Source organism: Salvelinus sp. IW2-2015, linkage group LG4q.1:29 (genome assembly GCF_002910315.2).
Source record: "Salvelinus sp. IW2-2015 linkage group LG4q.1:29, ASM291031v2, whole genome shotgun sequence".
Taxonomy (NCBI): domain Eukaryota; kingdom Metazoa; phylum Chordata; class Actinopteri; order Salmoniformes; family Salmonidae; genus Salvelinus; species Salvelinus sp. IW2-2015.
The window spans coordinates 43,379,573-43,399,778 of NC_036842.1; the positions used below are offsets into that span (position 1 = coordinate 43,379,573).

The 20,206-nt window shown below is 43.1% G+C and overlaps 1 protein-coding gene across 2 annotated transcripts in view; it reads right to left on the bottom strand.

The window, feature by feature from the left end:
- The window catches only part of syt12 (synaptotagmin XII), a 40,199-nt gene extending 21,651 nt beyond the window's left edge, over positions 1-18,548 (bottom strand). The window contains exons 1-3 of one of the 2 annotated variants that reach the window (XM_023984742.2): positions 18,077-18,548; positions 6,326-6,386; positions 5,664-5,857 (exon numbers count right to left, since the gene is read on the bottom strand). In XM_023984742.2, the coding sequence (XP_023840510.1) occupies positions 5,664-5,857; positions 6,326-6,371 (240 nt within the window). In that variant the 5' untranslated portion in view covers positions 6,372-6,386; positions 18,077-18,548. The remainder of the gene's footprint in view (positions 1-5,663; positions 5,858-6,325; positions 6,387-18,076) is intronic. The other variant, XM_070442908.1, reaches the window with a different exon arrangement.
- Between the last annotated feature and the right edge of the window lie 1,658 nt (positions 18,549-20,206).

Here is a 20,206-nt window from a genome sequence, read left to right on the forward strand (position 1 = left end):
CTAAGTTTGCCTACTCACCGCTTTAGCACACTCTGCCAACCCTGATGTCCTTGCCGTGTCCGAATCCTGGCTTAGGAAGGCCACCAAAAATTCTGGGATTTCCATACCCAACTATAACACTTTCCGTCAAGATAGAACTGCCAAAGGGGGAGGAGTTGCAATCTACTGCAGAGATAGCCTGCAAAGTTCTGTCATACTTTCCAGGTCTATGCCCAAACAGTTCGAACTTCTAATTTTAAAAATTAATCTCTCCAAAAATAAGTCTCTCACTGTTGCCGCCTGCTACCGACCCCCTCAGCTCCCAGCTGTGCCCTGGACACCATCTGTGAATTGATCGCTCCCATCTAGCTTCAGAGTTTGTTCTGTTAGGTGACCTAAACTGGGATATGCTTAACACCCCGGCAGTCCTACAATCCAAGCTTGATGCCCTCAATCTCACACAAATCATCAAGGAACCCACCAGGTACAACCCTAAATCCGTAAACATGGGCACCCTAATAGACTTATCCTGACCAACCTGCCTCCAAATACCCTCTGCTGTCTTCAATCAAGATCTCAGCGATCACTGCCTCATTGCCTGTATCCGCCACGGGTCCGCGGTCAAACGACCACCCCTCATCACTGTCAAACGCTCCCTAAAACACTTCTGCGAGCAGGCCTTTCTAATCGACCTGGCCCGGGTACCCTGGAAGGATATTGACCTCATCCCGTCAGTTGAGGATGCTGGTCATTCTTTAAAAGTTACTTCCTCACCATATATTAGACAAGCATGCTCCGTTCAAAAAATGCAGAACCAAGAACAGATATAGCCCTTGGTTCACTCCAGACCTGACTGCCCTCGACCAGCACAAAACATCCTGTGGCGAACTGCAATAGCATCGAAGAGCCCCCGCGATATGCAACTGTTCAGGGAAGTCAGGAACCAATACACGCAGTCAGTCAGGAAAGCAAAGGCCAGCTTTTTCAAGCAGAAATTTGCATCCTGTAGCTCTAACTCCAAAAAGTTCTGGGATACTGTAAAGTCCATGGAGAACAAGAGCACCTCCTCCCAGCTGCCCACTGCACTGAGGCTAGGTAACACGGTCACCACCGATAAATCCGTGATAATCGAAGACTTCAACAAGCATTTCTCAATGGCTGGCCATGCCTTCCTCCTGGCGACTCCAACTTGGCCAACAGCCCCGCCCCCCCCCGCTGCTACTCGCCCAAGCCTCCCCAGCTTCTCCTTTACCCAAATCCAGATAGCAGATGTTCTGAAAGAGCTGGAAACCTGGACCCATACAAATCAGCTGGGCTTGACAATCTGGACCCCCTATTTCTGAAACTGTCCGCCGCCATTGTCGCACCCCCTATTACCAGCCTGTTCAACCTCTCCTTCGTATCATCTGAGATCCCCAAGGATTGGAAATCTGCCGCGGTCATCCCCTCTTCAAAGGGGGAGACACCCTGGACCCAAACTGTTACAGACCTATATCCATCCTGCCCTGCCTATCTAAGGTCTTCGAAAGCCAAGTAACAAACAGATCACTGACCATCTCGAATCCCACCGTACCTTCTCCTCTGTGCAATCCGGTTTCCGAGCCGGTCACGGGTGCACCTCAGCCACGCTCAAGGTACTAAACGATATCATATAACCGCCATCGATAAAGACATTACTGTGCAGCCGTCTTCATCGACCTGGCCAAGGCTTTCGACTCTGTCAATCACCATATTCTTATCGGCAGACTCAGTAGCCTCGGTTTTTCTAATGACTGCCTTGCCTGGTTCACCAACTACTTTGCAGACAGAGTTCAGTGTGTCAATCGGAGGGCATGTTGTCCGGTCCTCTGGCAGTCTCTATGGGGGTACCACAGGGTTCAATTCTCGGGCCGACTCTTTTCTCTGTATACATCAATGATGTTGCGATTCCCTGATCCACCTCTACGCAGACGACACCATTCTATATACTTCCGGCCCTTCCTTGGCACTGTGCTATCTAACCTCCAAACGAGCTTCAATGCCATACAACACTCCTTCCGTGGCCTCCAACTGCTCTTAAACGCTAGTAAAACCAAATGCATGCTTTTCAACCGTTCGCTGCCTGCACCCGCACGCCCGACTAGCATCACCACCCTGGACGGTTCCGACCTAGAATATGTGGACATCTATAAGTACCTAGGTGTCTGGCTAGACTGCAAACTCTCCTTCCAGACTCATATCAAACATCTCCAATCAAAATCAAATCAAGAATCGGTCTTCTATTCCGCAACAAGCCTCCTTCACTCACGCCGCCAAACTTACCTAGTAAAACTGACTATCCACCGATCCTCGACTTCGGCGATGTCATCTACAAATAGCTTCCAATACTCTACTCAGCAAACTGGATGCAGTTTATCACAGTGCCATTCGTTTTGTACTAAAGACCTTATACGACCACCACGCGACCTGTATGCCCTAGTCGGCTGGCCTTCGCTACATGTTCGTCGTCAGACCCACTGGCTCCAGGTCATCTACAAGGCTATGCTAGGTAAAGTGCCGCCTTATCTCAGTTCACTGGTCACGATGGCTACACCCACCCGCAGCACGCGCTCCAGCAGGTGTATCTCACTGATCATCCCTAAAGCCAAAACTCATTTGGACGCCTTTCCTTCCAGTTCTCTGCTGCCTGCGACTGGAACGAATTGCAAAAATCTCTGAAGTTGGAGACTTTTATCTCCCTCAACAACTTTAAAAATCTGCTATCCGAGCAGCTAACCGATCGCTGCAGCTGTACATAGTCCATCTGTAAACTACCCACCCAATTTACCTACCTCACCCCCATACTGCTTTTATTTATTTACTTTTCTGCTCTTTTGCACACCAGTATCTCTCTCTTGCACATGAATCATCTGATGATTTATCACTCCAGTGTTAATCTGCTAAATTGTAATTATTCGATTATTGCCTACCTCTGCCTTTTGCACACATTGTATATAGATTCTCTTTTTTTTTTTTTTTTTTCTACCATGTTATTGACTTGTTTATTGTTTACTCCATGTGTAACTCTGTGTTGTCTGTTCACACTGCTATGCTTTATCTTGGCCAGGTCGCAGTTGCAAATGGAACTTGTTCTCAACTAGCCTACCTGGTTAAATAAAGGTGAAATAAAAAATAAAATAAAAAAAACAGTGAGAAATGGCACCCAGGCAGTACTACACCCCTGCAATCTGCTGCACCGAATGAGCAATTGAAGCGCACCTAGCCTACTCTTTTGCCTCGCGATAAAATTTGGTCATGCAGAAATGAGAGACCAGGTGTGGATATTTCATAAAAATTTGGGAAGATTTGGCCAAGGAAAAAGTTCTGGTTGGTGTCAGGAATTGTAATACAGTTAGGAAGGGAGGTTGAGTGAAGTAACAGCAAACATGTTGAATGAGCAACTAATGAGCATGGCCGGAGAGCCTCACACGTTTGACGAAATTACCTTATCTTTCAGTCTATTATGGCTATTTACTTTCTTTTGTAGCTCTTGATCAGAAGCAAGGTTTTTGAAAGTAGTTAGGCCTAACTGTCCTCTCCAAGTTTAGCTGGAATTTAAGTCAAAAGGATTAGACAAATTTGATTGGTTGACGATAGGCCTATGACATTGGCTTTACATCTCGTCTGGCACTGCGCAGAATATCAGATCTCAACAACGATTGGAGAACGTTTAAGATCACCAGTAGAATACCACATCCGTATGATATACACTCAGTGGTCAGTTTATTAGGTACACCCAACTGGTACCGGGTCGGACCCCACTGTAGCCATGAAGCGATGCACCTGGTCAGCAACAATGTGCAGATACGCTGTGGCGTTCAAACGTTGCTCAATTGGTATCAAGGAAACCTAACGTGTGCCAGGAAAAACATTCTCCACACCATTACACCACCAGCCTGTACAATTGACACCAAGCAGTAAGGGGCAATGGACTCAAATTCTGACTCTGCCATCAGCATGACCCAACAGGAACTGGGATTTGTCAGACCAGGCAGTGTTTTTCCACTCCTCAACTGTCCAGCATTGGTGATCGCGTGCCCACTGGAGCCGCTTCTTCTTGTTTCTAGCTGATAGGAACCCGGTGTGGTCGTCTGCTGCAATAGCCCATCCGTGACAAGGACAGATGAGTTGTGCATTCTGACATGCCGTTTTGCACACCACTGTTGTGCTGCGACGTTATTTGTCTGTTTGTGGCACGCCTATTAGCTTGCACGATTCTTGCCATTCTCCTTAGACCTCTTTCATCAACGAGCTGCCGCCGACTGGATGTTTTTCTGTTTGTCGCAGCACCATTCTCTGTAAACCACGGAAGTCCAGAGAGGACATACGAATTACAAATGTATTCCCTCGATATGTCGTGATCACAAGTTATTTATCTCTTGATCACGACATAACAAAAGTTGTTTTGTCGAGATCATGAGATAAACTCTATAAATAAGAGTGGACATATTGATGATAGATTGACAGTGTGGCTGAGGCAGCAGCACATATGTTTTTATTGATTGCTACACTAAATGGGACATTTCATGCTAACATCATGCTTTCATTTGTGTTTGGTATTCATTATCAGTTTCTAAGTTAGAATATTAGCAAGCTCAATGACCCTTACCTTGATTTAAGAGCTCTTGCGGCATCTAAGCCCTTGGAAGAAATGTACCATCCCTTAGCGTAGCAATCAATAAAAACATATACTGTCGCCTCAGTTGTCTTTCTTGGCACTGGAAAAATAATTGTCTAGAGACCTGCCGCTAATGTAAAGTAACTGTCCATACAATTTTTTTGTGGTATTTGTTGTTATCGAGCAAAATAGTTACATGTATTGCATTTATGAGTTTTGCTCCATATTGCCAAGCTCTAGCACTTACCCCCAAAATGATTTATCACCGATGTATTTTTATTGCAAAAGATGGGTCAATATATCACTAAGGATTTTTTTCATTTTGTGATACTGGTCCGCTACCCCACATGGTGGTCCTCTGTAACTAAATTGGTAGACCATGGCACATGCAGCATAAAAATAGAGATTGCCTCAATGGCGCTGCCCGTGCTGTCACAGACAACATAACGGCACAGATACAAAGAGGACACCTCTATATATCTAAATGGTGTAAATTTTTCCAGTTGTAACCGTCCATTTTGGTTTGGATGACTTGTACTTATTTTTTTACTTCATAGAATCCCCAGCTAACAAATGTACATCCCAGCAAACATATATTTTAGTCCCAGAAATATATGAGATGTTCTGTAGTGACACTTCTTAAAAACACATGAAAACAATGCAGGCAGACAGACAGACAACTCACCATGTGGCCATGCTTGAGAGGGGTACAATCCCATCACCTGGTGATATTGGTAGGGGTGTGGCTGAAGGCACATCCATTCTACAGTCTTTTAATGTGTACGTTTCAGTAGCCACATCAAAAGGTAGGACAGCATTTTTTTWTTTTTAAAGATGTTTAAAAAATGAACAAAACTACCAATTCGATCAGTATCTTTCAATGTAATAATAGAACAACTCAAGATGTTCTATTGAAATAATAGTGTTTACGCCCTTAAAGATTAAAATATAATATTACAACCAATAAGAGCTCAAATATAGGAAGTAGCTTGTTTACAAATAACCCAAATGTATAAAGTTAGTGGCTTGTGTTTAAACAAACTCTGACCTTTTGCCGCGCTTCTGAGAAGGAGTTGCCATATTTTTCTTGTAGATAGCGGTAGTCAAAGTTTGGGAAGGGTGAGGGTGCAGGAAAGGTGCCAGACTTCCATAACTTCCAGAGGTTGACTCCTGCCACCGCCAACAACAGGAGGAACCCAGCCACGAACACCCCTACCTCCCAATCCGGGGGAGCTCGGACCACTGAGGGGAAATAACAGTTGTTTGTTAAGCAAATTATGTCCACTATTTACTGTAATGTATCTTTAAATGAAGAAGTGATAAAACCTTTAACACTATACATTCATAACACAAGGAGTGTCATTTGATGACTCATTACCAACAAAAACAGCATTCTCATTTGCACCTGAAAACACATTTCACATCTCCGACTTGAACGAACCATTATCAACTGTTACTGCCGTCTCTGACTTATTATGAATGCCCAAAGCAGACAGCTTCACCTTGCCTTTTCAAAGCAGCAAACAGGCAAATTATGGAATACCTTGGTCTTTTCAACGTGTCAAAGCCTTGTTTAAGTGTTCTTATGAAGGGTTGGCTTAAGGACACACACAAACAGACTGAATCGGTGGCTCTGCTGTGTGTGACCAAGCAGCATGAAGCATCAGAATGGATGGGGCATCGCAGGGCCACGCACACACACAGACTCACCGCTGATATGGTAGTCCGATATATCCTTGCCCTGTGCTGAGGACATTGTACAGCCACCAGCCTAAAAACAAAAGAACACTAGTTTGTTCTTGGTTGAATGCACCAGTGTATAATGCATTATGAATGCATTATAATGGCTTCTGTTGCATACATATTGCACTATACGCATAAGCATAAACATTACAAGAGTAATCCTAGGTACAGCATAAGCAATCATAAGTGCTCCTTGTATCATCCTTTATAAGTGCATATAAAGGCTAGACGTGCATTCGTAACGGATTACATACAGACGCTTCATCACTCAAAGTGCATTATAAGACTTGCTATGAACATTCATAGCAGTTCACAGCTCCCTTATAATGTCATCCTTTATAAATGCACAAATATCATAATAACATTCATAAGTCATTATTGGTGGTTTGTCATATATAATACAATAGTGTATTAATACTTAAAAACATTCATAAATATTTGTCTCTCCTTGTGCCAGCATTTAAATAAAAAGAAATACTTATGTATGCCTTCATAATACAGTAAAACATAGATTCATAGTAGAAGTAACAGCTAAAGAGTGATCTATGTGTTACAGTTTATTGAACTGGTTATTGTCCAGAAGCCTGTATTACAATGTTGAGCATGACATCAGCTTAATCTTGCCATAAGCACTCATAACAACCAATTTACTGATCATGACGCATGCAGATGCTGTGTTGGGTTAGCATGCATATAATGACACTAGATCCTTTAAGACAGATTAGAGAAGTTTTAATATTGGATATAGACAGAGCATGTCTTTCAAGGTAAAGTACAACACAATATTTTTGTATCGCAATATTAACACAAGCAAATTTGCGGGTGTTAAAATCTCGGTGTTAATTCTAGTGGGCTTAACACCAGTGGGATTGAAATTGACACCACATGAGGTGAATACATGAAGTTTTATTTGAATCACAGTGGAATCATCAACGTGTTGAGTTAATTTCCATTTACTCTCTCAGAATGAAAAAGACATCACATTTCCCAGCAGGCTTTGTTGCAGGTTGCTTTTTAGAATAGTTTGTTTTAATATCTATGTTTTTGCATGCACATTGATTCATCAATTTATCTTATACTACACAAAGAAAAATAACACRGATTTATTTAAAACTAATCCAATCTGTAATTGGTTGGATTTATTTCATTTATCAATCTTCCCCATCTTGGCAGTCTTTTTAACTGCAGTGGCGGGTGATTAACAGCTCCAATTGTTGAATCCATTGGATTCCATAGGGATTATATAACACTTTGCAAGCCAGCATAATGTGACTTGCCAATGTGGCCTGTAAACCAGGAGTTTCAGACCACTGTGTTAGAGTAAAACTAGGCTGTTAGAGTAAAACTAGAATTTTTTTATATATATTGTCATAAATAATGTAATTTGGCACTCACTTGGTGAAGGATACAGGACTGCAAAAATCATGTCTGTCACTAGCAAACACAGTCATGGGTGGTACTGGTACCTCTAAAATTCACACAAAAGACACCCTCTAAAATAATATGCAAATAAGGCTTTACACCCTACAGTGTTAAAACAACACTCAAAAACAAGTTCTTGTAACACCACGTTTTAATTCCCATCAGCTCTAATAAAGTGTTAATTTAAGTCGTAATTTTGTTAAAATGTTAAAATTCCGATCGCAAATTTGCTGTGCAGTAAACAGCAAAAATGGCAGCCTCAGTATGAGTCATTCTCCCACCCTCTTTGGAAGCTCCCTGCAACTCCGTCTAGACTGAGGCTTAAGCTTACGGTATGTTTCCCAGTCGAAACTGTTCACACATATATTATGACGGAATCTTTAGAAGTTTTTGTTAGTTTTGGTCTTTGGCAGGGTTTTTTGGGCTGTTCGTGCACACTATTTTTTTTCTTTTAGCAAGTTMAAGTTTCTTTAGCTGAAATCTACACCCCCTTCAGCGGTGGTTGGTCAACAATACTACTCCTAGTAGGAGTAGGAACATTAAGTGTGTGTTGTCATTCAACGGAAGACGACTAGTTTTCATGCACATTTTTTCACTTGAGAAATACTGCACCAAAAATGTCAAAATGTATTACAGATTTATTGATTCATCTCTATTATTTTGAGGAAGTGTATGGCTATGTTGTTGCTATGGCGTCTCAAGAGGGACAAACAGTGATATTTCTTGTTTTTCAAGCGAAGGTCTTTTAAAGGAGTATGTGAGCACAGATGTTCGCTTCCCCTAGCCGAGTTCTAGCTAGAAGCAAACCCAACCTATGTTTGCTTCCCCTAGCCGTGTTCTGCTAGAAGCAAACCCAACCTATGTTCGCTTCCCCTAGCCGTTCTGCTAGAAGCAAAACCAACCTATGTTCGCTCCCCTAGCCATGTTCTGCTAGAAGCAAACCCAACCTATGTTCGCTTCCCCTAGCCGAGTTCTGCTAGAAGCAAACCCAACCTATGTTGCTTCCCCTAGCCGTGTTCTGCTAGAAGCAAACCCAACCTATGTTCGCTTCCCCTAGCCGAGTTCTTGCTAGAAGCAAACCCAACCTATGTTCGCTTCCCCTAGCCGAGTTCTGCTAGAAGCAAACCCAACCTATGTCGCTTCCCCTAGCCAGTTCTGCTAGAAGCAAACCCAACCTATGTTCGCTTCCCCTAGCCGATTCTGCTAGAAGCAAACCCAACCTATGTTCGCTTCCCCTAGCCGAGTTCTGCTAGAAGCAAACCCAACCTATGTTCGCCCCTAGCCGTGTTCTGCTAGAAGCAAACCCAACCTATGTTCGCTTCCCCTAGCGAGTTCTGCTAGAAGCAAACCCAACCTAGTTCGCTTCCCTAGCCGAGATCTGCTAGAAGCAAACCCAACCATGTTCGCTTCCCCTAGCCGAGATCTGCTAGAAGCAAACCCAACCTATGTTCGCTTCCCCTAGCCAAGTTCTGCTAGAAGCAAACCCAACCTATGTTCGCTTCCCCTAGCCGAGTTCTGCTAGAAGCAAACCCAACCTATGTTCGCTTCCCCTAGCCAAGTTCTGCTGGAAGCAAACCCAACCTATGTTCGCTTCCCCTAGCCAAGTTCTGCTAGAAGCAAACCCAACCTATGTATGCTTCCCCTAGCCAAGTTCTGCTAGAAGCAAACCCAACCTATGTATGCGGACGCCTTCAGAGTAACCAGGAACATTATACTAATGACATAGAAGGGGGGATGAGGAGGTAGGGGAGAAATCACTCAATTCTGCTGAGCGATTTGTAAATGCAGGGCAGCCCAAGTAAATAATTAAATTGTCTGGCGCAGTGCAGGCGAATGACAGCTGCTGAAATGCCATTAGTAGGGTCCTACTGTAGCACAGAGAGAGAGAGGGCTCTGCTAAACTTGCCCCTGGCAGCTGTGAAGACTACAGCCTGTCTCTCTCATCTATAGTCTGACTTTCCCTTATCCCTCCCTCCCTTCATAAAGGTGAATGGTTCCTGAAGAGGTAGCCTGGGTTTGCTAAAGCACAAACTGATCTGGACTAGGCTTAATCAGGTTAGTTCAGGCTAGTGGAAGCTTCCCTTCACAAGGGAGAGGGAGGAGAGAGGGGGGGAAGGGAGGGAAATAATGATACAGACAGAGGGACTGAGAAAGTGAGCATCAGAAAGCAAGAGACAAAAAGCTGTTTGGGCTAAAAACCTCTATTCTCCTTAGTGAACCCTTCTGAGTGAGACAGAGAGACAAGGAAGAAAAGGACTCCACACATTGTCATTTGGTGCTGTGTATTGGCAGGCATATGTTGAATTTCAATTGCCAATTGAAAACTGCTTCTCCAATAGAAATCCCCGGTCATGCATGTCATGGCAACAACGTTAGCTAGCATAGTTAATGGTCAGAAACACATAATTGGGTCTAACTGTCGTGTCGAACTCTGCATGTGCAGGCCGTCAAATCAAAGGCACTCCTTCGATATTAAGTTGTTTTTGGCGAAAACGAAAACAAGTTAGTTTGTCACTTTCACAAGGCAGTAGTGAGGAGATTTTCAGCAACTAAATACATTGGCTTGAATCTAGGTTTCGCCTTTAGACGTAGAAAAAAAATGTCACTTCTCCCATTGACTTGCCAAACACCAAACTCTAGTCTGGTCTGCCGAGTCTGCTTTGAGATGCCTTCCCGGAAGTATCGCCATGTTTGGCCTCTAGGTTTGAAAACTCTGTGGCATTACAGTCCTTGTTCTGGAAAGAATTAGCATAACATTTCAGTTGTAGTGTCAAATTTGCATACTAAAGTACTTGGCCCATCTATTCTGAATTTGCTCAACCCTCTACATCTCATGGGTACTTCACAACTAATATCCACTAATAGTGTAGTTGCAAAAACCATCAAGTGCTATGATTAAACTGGCTCTCATGAGGACCGCCACAGGAAAGGAAGACCCAGAGTTACCTCTGCTGCAGAGGATAAGTTCATTAGAGTTACCAGCCTCAGAAATTGCAGCCCAAATAAATACTTCACAGAGTTCAAGTAACAGACACATGTCAACATCAACTGTTCAGAGGAAACTGCCTGAATCAGGTCTTCATGGTCGAATTGCTACAAAGAAACCACTACTAAAGGACACCAATAATAAGAAGAGACTTGCTTGGGCCAAGAAACACGAGCAATGGACATTAAACAGGTGGAAATCTGTCCTTTGGTCTGATGAGTCCATATTTGAGATTTTTGGTTCCAACCGCTGTGTCTTTCTGAGACGCAGTGTAGGTGAACGGATGATCTCTGCATGTGTGGTTCCCACCATGAAGSATGGAGGAGGAGGTGTGATGGTGCGGTGGTGCTTTGCTGGTGACACTGTGATAAGGGAATTATATGCTTAATGGTAATGACTAAAAATATTCCACCCTGAAACCATATAATTGTATGAAATTTATTAGAATCATAAAACTATAATCTGATGATGTGTGTAGTTTTAGTCAGAATTAGAGCAAGGACCTTTTGTTCCTTTTTAGGACGTAAGCAGGGTGCAAGTGGGAAACAAATGATAAGAGGAGCTATCGACAGACGAGTTGTACTACTGTGTTCCTTACAGGACATTCTGTCTCCACCCGTGGAGGGGAGAAACTGTTAGGCTTGCAGAAGATTATGAAACATGTTGCAGATTAAAGAAACAATGTATCTGTATAGTGGAAAAACACAGACTGTCTGAGCAAGGCGTAGCTTAAGATTTGAACTCGTATGTATGTGCGAAGGATACCTACTGTTTGTGTGGAAGTATGCTATAAAATGGATGTCTTCGTATAATGGACTTCAGAACGTTCTCTGAATAAACTGTACTAGACTTTTGCATAAACTGAGTCTTTGACTAATTATTATTAAACCCATGGTCTTACAAACCTCCGGAATTGGTCAAAGCTATTGATTGATTGATAGTTATTATCATTGGGATTGAAAATTCTCGTGACACACTGTTAGTGATTTATTTAGAATTCAAGGGACACTTAACCAGCATGGCAACCACAGTATTCTGCAGCGATACACCATCCCATCTGGTTTGTGCTTAGTGGGACTATCATTTGTTCTACAACAGTACAATGACCCAACACACCTCCAGGCTGTGTAAGGGCTATTTGACCAAGAAGGAGAGTGATGGAGTACTGCATCAGATGACTTGGCCTCCACAATCACCCYACCTCAACCCAATTGAGATGGTTTGGGATGAGTTGGACCGCAGAGGGAAGGAATAGTAGCCAACAAGGGCTCAGCATATATGTGAACTCCTTCAAGACTGTTGGAAAAACATTACAGGTGACGCTGGTTGAGAGAATTCCAAGAGTGTGCAAAGCTGTCATCAGGACAAAAGGTGTCTACTTTAAAGAATATAAAATATATTTTGATTTGTTTAACACTTTTTTGGTTACTACATGATTCCATATGTGTTATTTCATAGTGTTGATGTCTTCACTATTATTCTACAATGTAGAAAATAGTCCAAATAAYGAAAAACCCTTGAATGAGTAGGTGTATCCAAACTTTTGACTGGTACTCTTCATATCGTGGGCATAACAATGACATAAGAGGTCATAAACATTAATGACAAACTATGGCTAACCTAACACGGTAGTTGGTTAGTGCCTGGCTGCTCTGTTCAATTCCACTGACATCCGCTGTCATGACTGTTTACAACATGTATTATCAGGATTACATCACATGGCTGCCTCAGACGAGAGGCCATGTCAGTGGCAGATCGACCCGATCCAGTCACAAACTAAACAATCCCCCTACTCGGACGGACAGATATTACAACAGCCCTACGCCTTACTTTATGAGACTGCTTAAAGCTGTCAGCCATAATGGTGAAACTACCATTTCTGTTACTGACATTGTTTCACTCTGACATCATTGCACGTGCCACAGAACACCAGAGTATGTACTGAATATTTTTCACCTCTGCTTCGTCGGCAAAACAAAAACAACGGCCGTGGGACGGACAGTGGCGTTGTTTCCACTAATGTGGATTCCATTGTTAACACTGCTTGGCTGTAATAGTGTATACCACATCTCAAATACCATTAACTTCGATATTTTGGGGTTTTACTTACTTACATAGGCCTATGTATGCAGCAATTCAGTTTTTGCTGTAAAAGTGTACAACTCAAATACACCTCCYATGTATAACTGTACATTTGTAACTGGATGTTTCAAGTAGGTCATATTATTTTACGTTAGCTTATCAATCCAATGCAACACAGCTGATACAATATCAAGCTGATGAAAAGTAACTATATAATAGTTGCTAATATTCCTCGAAGCAAATATCAATGAATAATACTAAATTAAGCAGATGGTGCCAAGCAGAAATATGGAGAAAACTCTGGACCGATTATTCTGAATGATTCAACCCTTTTGCTTCTGTTCGATGACAAGGATAACCTTTCGACTCAGAGACAGAAAGCAAGCTTGTTGTGGAAACACCCTCCCTGTGGAGTTGTGTGACACTGCAGCCTACACAGTGCCTACAGAGAACAAGAGAGCACAGCCGGTGCGTGTGTGTGTGAGTGATTCTCTGCGTGTGTGTGAGAGAGATACTCTGCGTGTGTGTGAGAGAGAGAGAGATACTCTGCGTGTGTGTGTGAGAGATTCTCTGCGTGTGTGTGTGAGAGAGATACTCTGCGTGTGCGTGTGTGTGTGTGTGTGTGTGAGAGATAGTCTGTGTGTGTGTGTGTGTGTGTGTGTGTGTGTGAGAGAGAGAGACTGTGTGTGTGTGTGTGTGAGAGACTGTGTGTGTGTGAGACTGTGTGTGTGAGAGACTGTGTGTGAGAGAGAGAGACTGTGTGTGTGTGTGTGTGAGAGAGAGAGAGACTGTGTGTGTGTGAGAGAGAGAGATCGAGAGATAGACTGTGTGTGTATCCTTCTGCTTCTGCTGTGTTGGCTCTCATAAAGAGCATCATGATTGGCTCCTCTGTGTCTTTGCAGGGGAGACCACACAGCGCATGGGCAAACACACGCAGTGCACACTAGTCAGTCAGCTCTTCTGTTAACTGGAGAGCCCTTGCACTATCAAAGACAATCTGCTGTCAACAACAAAAACTGCAGAGTGTGTGTGTACTAAATGTGTGCTTATCTGTACAAATGTAAAAGAACAGGACCTGGTGTGCTACCCCTACTGAAGAAAATGAATGTGTACTACTTCCCTTTATTGGTCCTCTATGCTAAAACACCATTGATCAAATATAACGGATGCAGTGCTGAGAGAGAGAGAGAGAGCGAGCGAGAGCGAGAGCGAGAGCGAGAGAGAGAGAGAAGGGTGGGGATCAAGAAAGAGAGAACGATCACAGCAAGTGTGCTTTCGTCAGCTTCTCTCTCTCTCTTCTTTCTCGCCGGCTTCGGTACAACTAATAAATCAACTTTGCTTTTAATCTCGCGCAATGAGTCATAATAAAAATTAACTGCATCGCTGCCACAGTGCCTGGGAAAAGGGAATAGCCTATCCTAGCGTGGCGGTTATTCCGGCTTGCCTCTGCCACGCCGCATTCGCGTCGGTTGCCAGATATAGGCTGGGTTTCTGTAAAGCACTTTGAGATATCAGGTGATGTAAGAAGGGCTTTATAAATACATTTGATTTTGATACAGTTTCCTTCGCCGGCACATTTGACAGCTTTTTCCCCCTGTGCTTTTAACTAAAAGTAACAACGTGCTTTTGAGGATAGGAGAATCTTGAAACTGTGGCCTCCCCCTCACAGTGAATCACCAGCTCAATCAATCAAGGTGAAAACACAACTCTCCTTCTTCCGCTGACACTTGCATCCCTTGAGACCTAGCAGGGAACACTATGGAAATGCAATCTATTATTATCGTTGGGGAACACTTTAGTTATTGCTTAAGCCCCAAACTGAAGCCAATAAGGACTGCCTATAGTCCACATAGGTGCTATAGCTGCATAAACATCTTTACCTACAGTGTCTTCAGAAATAATACTGCCTGAATCAAACATGTATTCATCTACACACAATACCCCATAATGACAAAGTCAAAACATGGTTTTAGAAATGTTTGCAAATATCTCATTTACACACACTACCGTTCAAAAGTTTGGGGTCACTTAGAAATGTACTTGTTTTTGAAAGAAAAGCACATTTTTGGTCCATTCAAATGACATCAAATTGATCAAAAATACAGTGTAGACATTGTTAATGTTGTAAATGACTATTGTAGCTGGAATGGCTGATTTTTAATGGAATATCTACGTAGACGTACGGAGGCCCATTATCAGCAACCATCACTCCTGTGTTCCAATGGCACGTTGTGCTAGCTAATCCAAGTTTATCATTTTAAACACGCTAATTGATCATTAGAAAACCCTTTTGCAATTATGTTAGCACAACTGAAAACTGTTGTTCTGATTAAAGAAGCAATAAAACTGGCCTTCTTTAGACTAGTTGAGTATCTGGAGCATCAGCATTTGTGGGTTCGATTACAGGCTCAAAATGGTCAGAAACAAAGGAACTTTCTTCGGYAACTCATCAGTCTATTCTTGTTCTGAGAAATGATGGCTATTCCATGCGAGAAATTGCCAAGAAACTGAAGATCTCGTACAACGCTATGTAATACTCCCTTCACAGAACAGCGCAAACTGGCTCTAACCAGAATAGAAAGAGGAGTGGGAGGCCCCGGTGCACAACTGAGCAGGAGGACAAGTACATTACAGTGTCTAGTTTGAGAAACAGGCGCCTCACAAGTCCTCAACTGGCAGCTTCATTAAATAGTACCCGCAAAACACCAGTCTCAATGTCAACAGTGAAGTGGCAACTCCGGGATGCTGACCTTCTAGGCAGAGTTGCAAAGAAAAAGCCATATCTCAGACTGGCCAATAAAAAGAAAAGATGGGTAAAAGAACACAGACACTGGACAGAGGCAGCTGTGGGTCTTTCGGGGTAAGTCTCTAAGAGCTTTGCACACCTGGGTTGTACAATTTTTGCACATTATTCTTTTTAAAATCCTTCAAGCTCTGTCAAGTTGGTTGTTGATCATTGCTAGACAGCCATTTTAAAGTCTTGCCATCGATTTTCAAGACGATTTAAGTCAAAACTGTAACTAGGCCACTCAGGAACACTCAATGTCATCTTGGTAAATAACTCCAGTGTATATTTGGCCTTGTGTTTTAGGTTACTGTACTGCTGAAAGGTGAATTTGTCTCCCAGTGTCTGTTGGAAAGCAGACAACCAGATTTTCTTCTAGGATTTTGCCCGTGCTTAGCTCTATTCCAAACATACCCATAACATGCAGCAGCCACCACCATGCTTGAAAATATGAAGAGTGGTACTCAGTGATGTGTTGTATTGGATTTGCCCCAAACATAACGCTTTGTATTCAGGACATGAAGTTCATTTAATTGCCACATCGTTTGCAGTTTTACTTTAGTGTCTTCATGCAAAAAGGATGCATGTTTTGGAATATTTTTATTCTGCACAGGCTTCCTTCTTTTTTACTAGCTACTCTGTCCAGCTCCAGCCCAGGAACAGAGAGCTTGGAACACATCATCATAGGAGTGTGTGGGTGTTAAATCAATGGTCGAGCAGACAGGAGTAGCAGGCCTATTCCTTGAGGCCCCAACAACCAATTCTGTAAAGGTCTCATACCAGAGCAGAGGCAAGGACAGGTTGTGACAATGCAAAAGTACATATTTTTTTTCAAGTGATTTTGATAAGCAGCCCCGAAGCCATTATTTGAGCAGATTGGAGTTTATTACATTGTGTTTAATCTTGTGCTGAAGAGCCCACACACAGTCAATTTCTATAGGTTGTTAGGGAGTGGGTTGTTGGGTACAATAGATGACTCAAGTCTATTTTCTATCAACAAACAATCACAACTTTTCAGAATGGTAGCATGGCATCATGTTCCGACCTAGAGTGTGGTTCTGAAAGAACAACAGCTTCCGTTGTGTCACGCGATTACTTTTCACAAACAGCCCCAAGGTTTGCCAAAGTATATCGTCTGGTCTTTGGCGTCCCGACGCAAATAGCGTAACCGGCAATAAACTCCTAACCACCAGCGAGTACATGAAACATCATCCATTCTTCCTTAACTAGCTTTAATGGTGTGCCTCCAGAAGAAAGAAAAACACGGGGAAAATATGCGTAGTCTTAGTAAAACAATTTCCACCACCGGAAATTGCCCCGCGGAGCACGTACCTCGAGATCCCCGGAATTGTTAGATACTACTGTGAATTGTTAGATACTACTGCACTGTCGTAGCTAGGAACACAAGCATTTCGTCACAACTGCAATAACATCTGCTAAATATGTGTATGTGACCAATAACATTGGTTTTGATTTGATTTGCTAGGGTGGCTAATACATTGTGTACAGCATTCAGCCAATCAGGTTGCACCAGTCTGTTGTTTACCCCTGCTGCTGTACACAACGCATGAGCCACCCTGTCGTGGTGGTGGGGAAATTAGTTTAAGACGGTATGACTATTTTTCAAAAAAGATTTTGGGCGGCCCCCCATTTAATCGCGTTAAGGAGGAAAACGATTCCTTTGCCGCCTGATAGGAGGATGTTTTACGTACAAACTGGTCGCAGGTAGAGGAAATCAACAATGTCAGGAAGAAGTACGCCCTCTAGGGGTTTTGGCACGACACAAACATAAGATTTAATGTGAATGTTCGTTTGTGGCCTCAACACTTAATATATATTTTCCCTTTCGAAAACCATATTGCAATCCGAGTGCAGTGTAACTACAACTGCAGTCAGAGTGCAGTACACTAAAAGTTATTCTGCAATTACTGAGACCAAATTACCACAGTCGACAGCAGTTACTGGACTTTTAATYCAGTTTCAAAACGGCAGTCTTCTTTTGTAAGGTTTAGTAGCCTATGTGGGCTATAGCATTTACAATATGTTGCTCGTGACCAGTCCAATTATYCTGTTACCCCCTCTACGCCATTATAATACTTATTCATAATGCTACTATATTTACATTGCATGGGCCAGCTTCATGGAGAAGCGGTCACTGTCTGGGATGCAAAATCAATGTTTCGGGTCGATTGTTGCTTAGATAATGGAATTACATTTGATATACTCATAAAGGCATAATGCTATACAATTAATATAATTGTTCTTCTTATTGACAATAACAACGCAATACATGCAGAACTAACGTTAGAGGTTAGACATAATAAGACAAAGTGTCTCCATACACTCGGCATATGGCGCTTCATAGAACAAGGGTGTGCATATTCGAGCACACAAACATGAAATAAAGTGGATTCATTTTATGAAAGACTAGCGTTGGTCTTACCTAGGAGTTTTATTTTGGTGCAAGGGGGAAGGGGGGTAAACTCCACGGCTCTCCCTTCAGTTTACTCGCCGCTCTCCATCGAAACGCACAGGTGCCTGTCTTTCCGCGGGAAACGTGATGGAGATTCACCCCTGTTCAGCGCATCCGCTCGACTAATTGTATTGAAATCATTCAACGAGGGGCCTTCCCACTCGAGATGCATGCGATGCGAGGTCCTGAGGAGACAGTCGCTAGAGAAGCATTTCTATGAGAACGTTCCCCCCCGACTGCAGAAGTAGCCTAGTCACACCCCTGCAATGCAACTTCCAGCACTTGACCAGAATACACCGGAGCGCTCAATACAAAGGGTATAGATACCGCGTTATTTTCTTATGCTACGGACATCATTTCAGAAGCTCACGATACCATACAGATGTATACACTCAGTATACAAAACATTAAGAACACCTGCTCTTTCCACGACATAGACTGACCAGGTGAATCCAGGTTAAAGCTATGGTCCCTTATTGATGCCACTTGTTAAATCCACTTCAATCAGTGTAAAATGAAGGGGAGGAGACAGTTTCAATAATTATTTTTAAGCCTTGAGACATGGATTGTGTATGTGTGCCATTCAGAGGGTGAATGGGCATGACAAAATATTTAAGTGCCTTTGAATGGGTTAGTGCCAGGCACGGGTTTGTGTCAAAAACTGCAACACCGCTAGGTTTTTCACGCTCAAAAGTTTCTGTGTGTATCAAGAATGGTCCACCAACCAAAGGACATCCAGCCAACTTGACACAACTGTGGGAAGCATTGGAGTCAASGTGGGCCAGCATCCCCGTTGAACGCTTTTCGACATCTTGTAGAGTCCATGCCCTGACAAATTGAGGCTGTTCTGAGGGCAAAAGGGGTGGGTGCAACTGAGTCCCATGGGATGGCACAATTGGCCCAACGTCGTTAGGGTTTGGCCATCATTGTAGATAAGAATTTGTTCTCAACTGACTTACCTAGTTAAATAAAGGTAAATTTTTTTTAAAAAACTCAGTATCAGAAGGTGCTCCTAATGTTTGGTGTACTCAGTCAGTGTACATCTCATCATCTACTGCAGTATTTCCCAACTCCAGTCCGAGTACCACGACAGTACATATTTTTTGTTGTGGCCCCGGACAAGCACACCTGATTCTACTTGTCAACTAATCATCAAGCCATTGGCAAGTTGAATCAGATGTTTTTGTACAACAACAATGTATGCTGTTGGGGGTACTCGAGGACCAGAGTTGGGAAACACTTCTCTATTGCAATAGCCTATTKCAACACACTATTGGGCGATTCTATTAATGTATGTATTTGTGGGTGGGTGGGCGGGTGGCAGKGAGAGAGACTGGCAATTTAATTAACCCAATCATTTGATTTAATGACATACATTGTGCTATACTTGTCATTAGAAGCAATGTATGTCATTTTACTACTTAGGCTACTTTCATCTAAGACTCTCATACTGCTTTGCCAAAATGCACCTGTGTAGGCTACTTCATGCCAATAAACCACATACAACTAATTGAATAAGGAAAGAGAGATGGAAGTGTCACAAAGGGCTGGAAATCACAGCGGAGGATGCCCACATAATCTTCAAATTATGATATTGATTGCACAGTAGCAATTGTGTTAATAAGGARGTGAGAAATTGCCCTGCGGAGCATGTACCTCTGGATCCCCTGTGCCACAGGAAGAGCAGCGTTATTATCCCTTTCACCTGTCAATCATGAAGAAGATAATGTGGGAGCATTGAGTCAAGTGGGCCAGCATCCCCGTTGAACGCTTTTCGACATCTTGTAGAGTCCATGCCCTGACAAATTGAGGCTGTTCTGAGGGCAAAAGGGGTGGGTCTCTCCCCTCTCCGAGTTGGGCATCTCCGGCGCGGCCCACGCTTGGATTGCGTCCTACCTGACAGGTCGCTCCTACCAGGTGGCGTGGCGCGAATCTCCGCACCACGTGCTCTCACCACTGGTGTCCCCCAGGGCTCTGTTCTAGGCCCTCTCCTATTCTCGCTATACACCAAGTCACTTGCCTCTTCATATCCCTACATGGTCTCTCCTATCATTGCTATGCAGACGACACACAATTAATCTTCTCCTTTCCCCCCTCTGA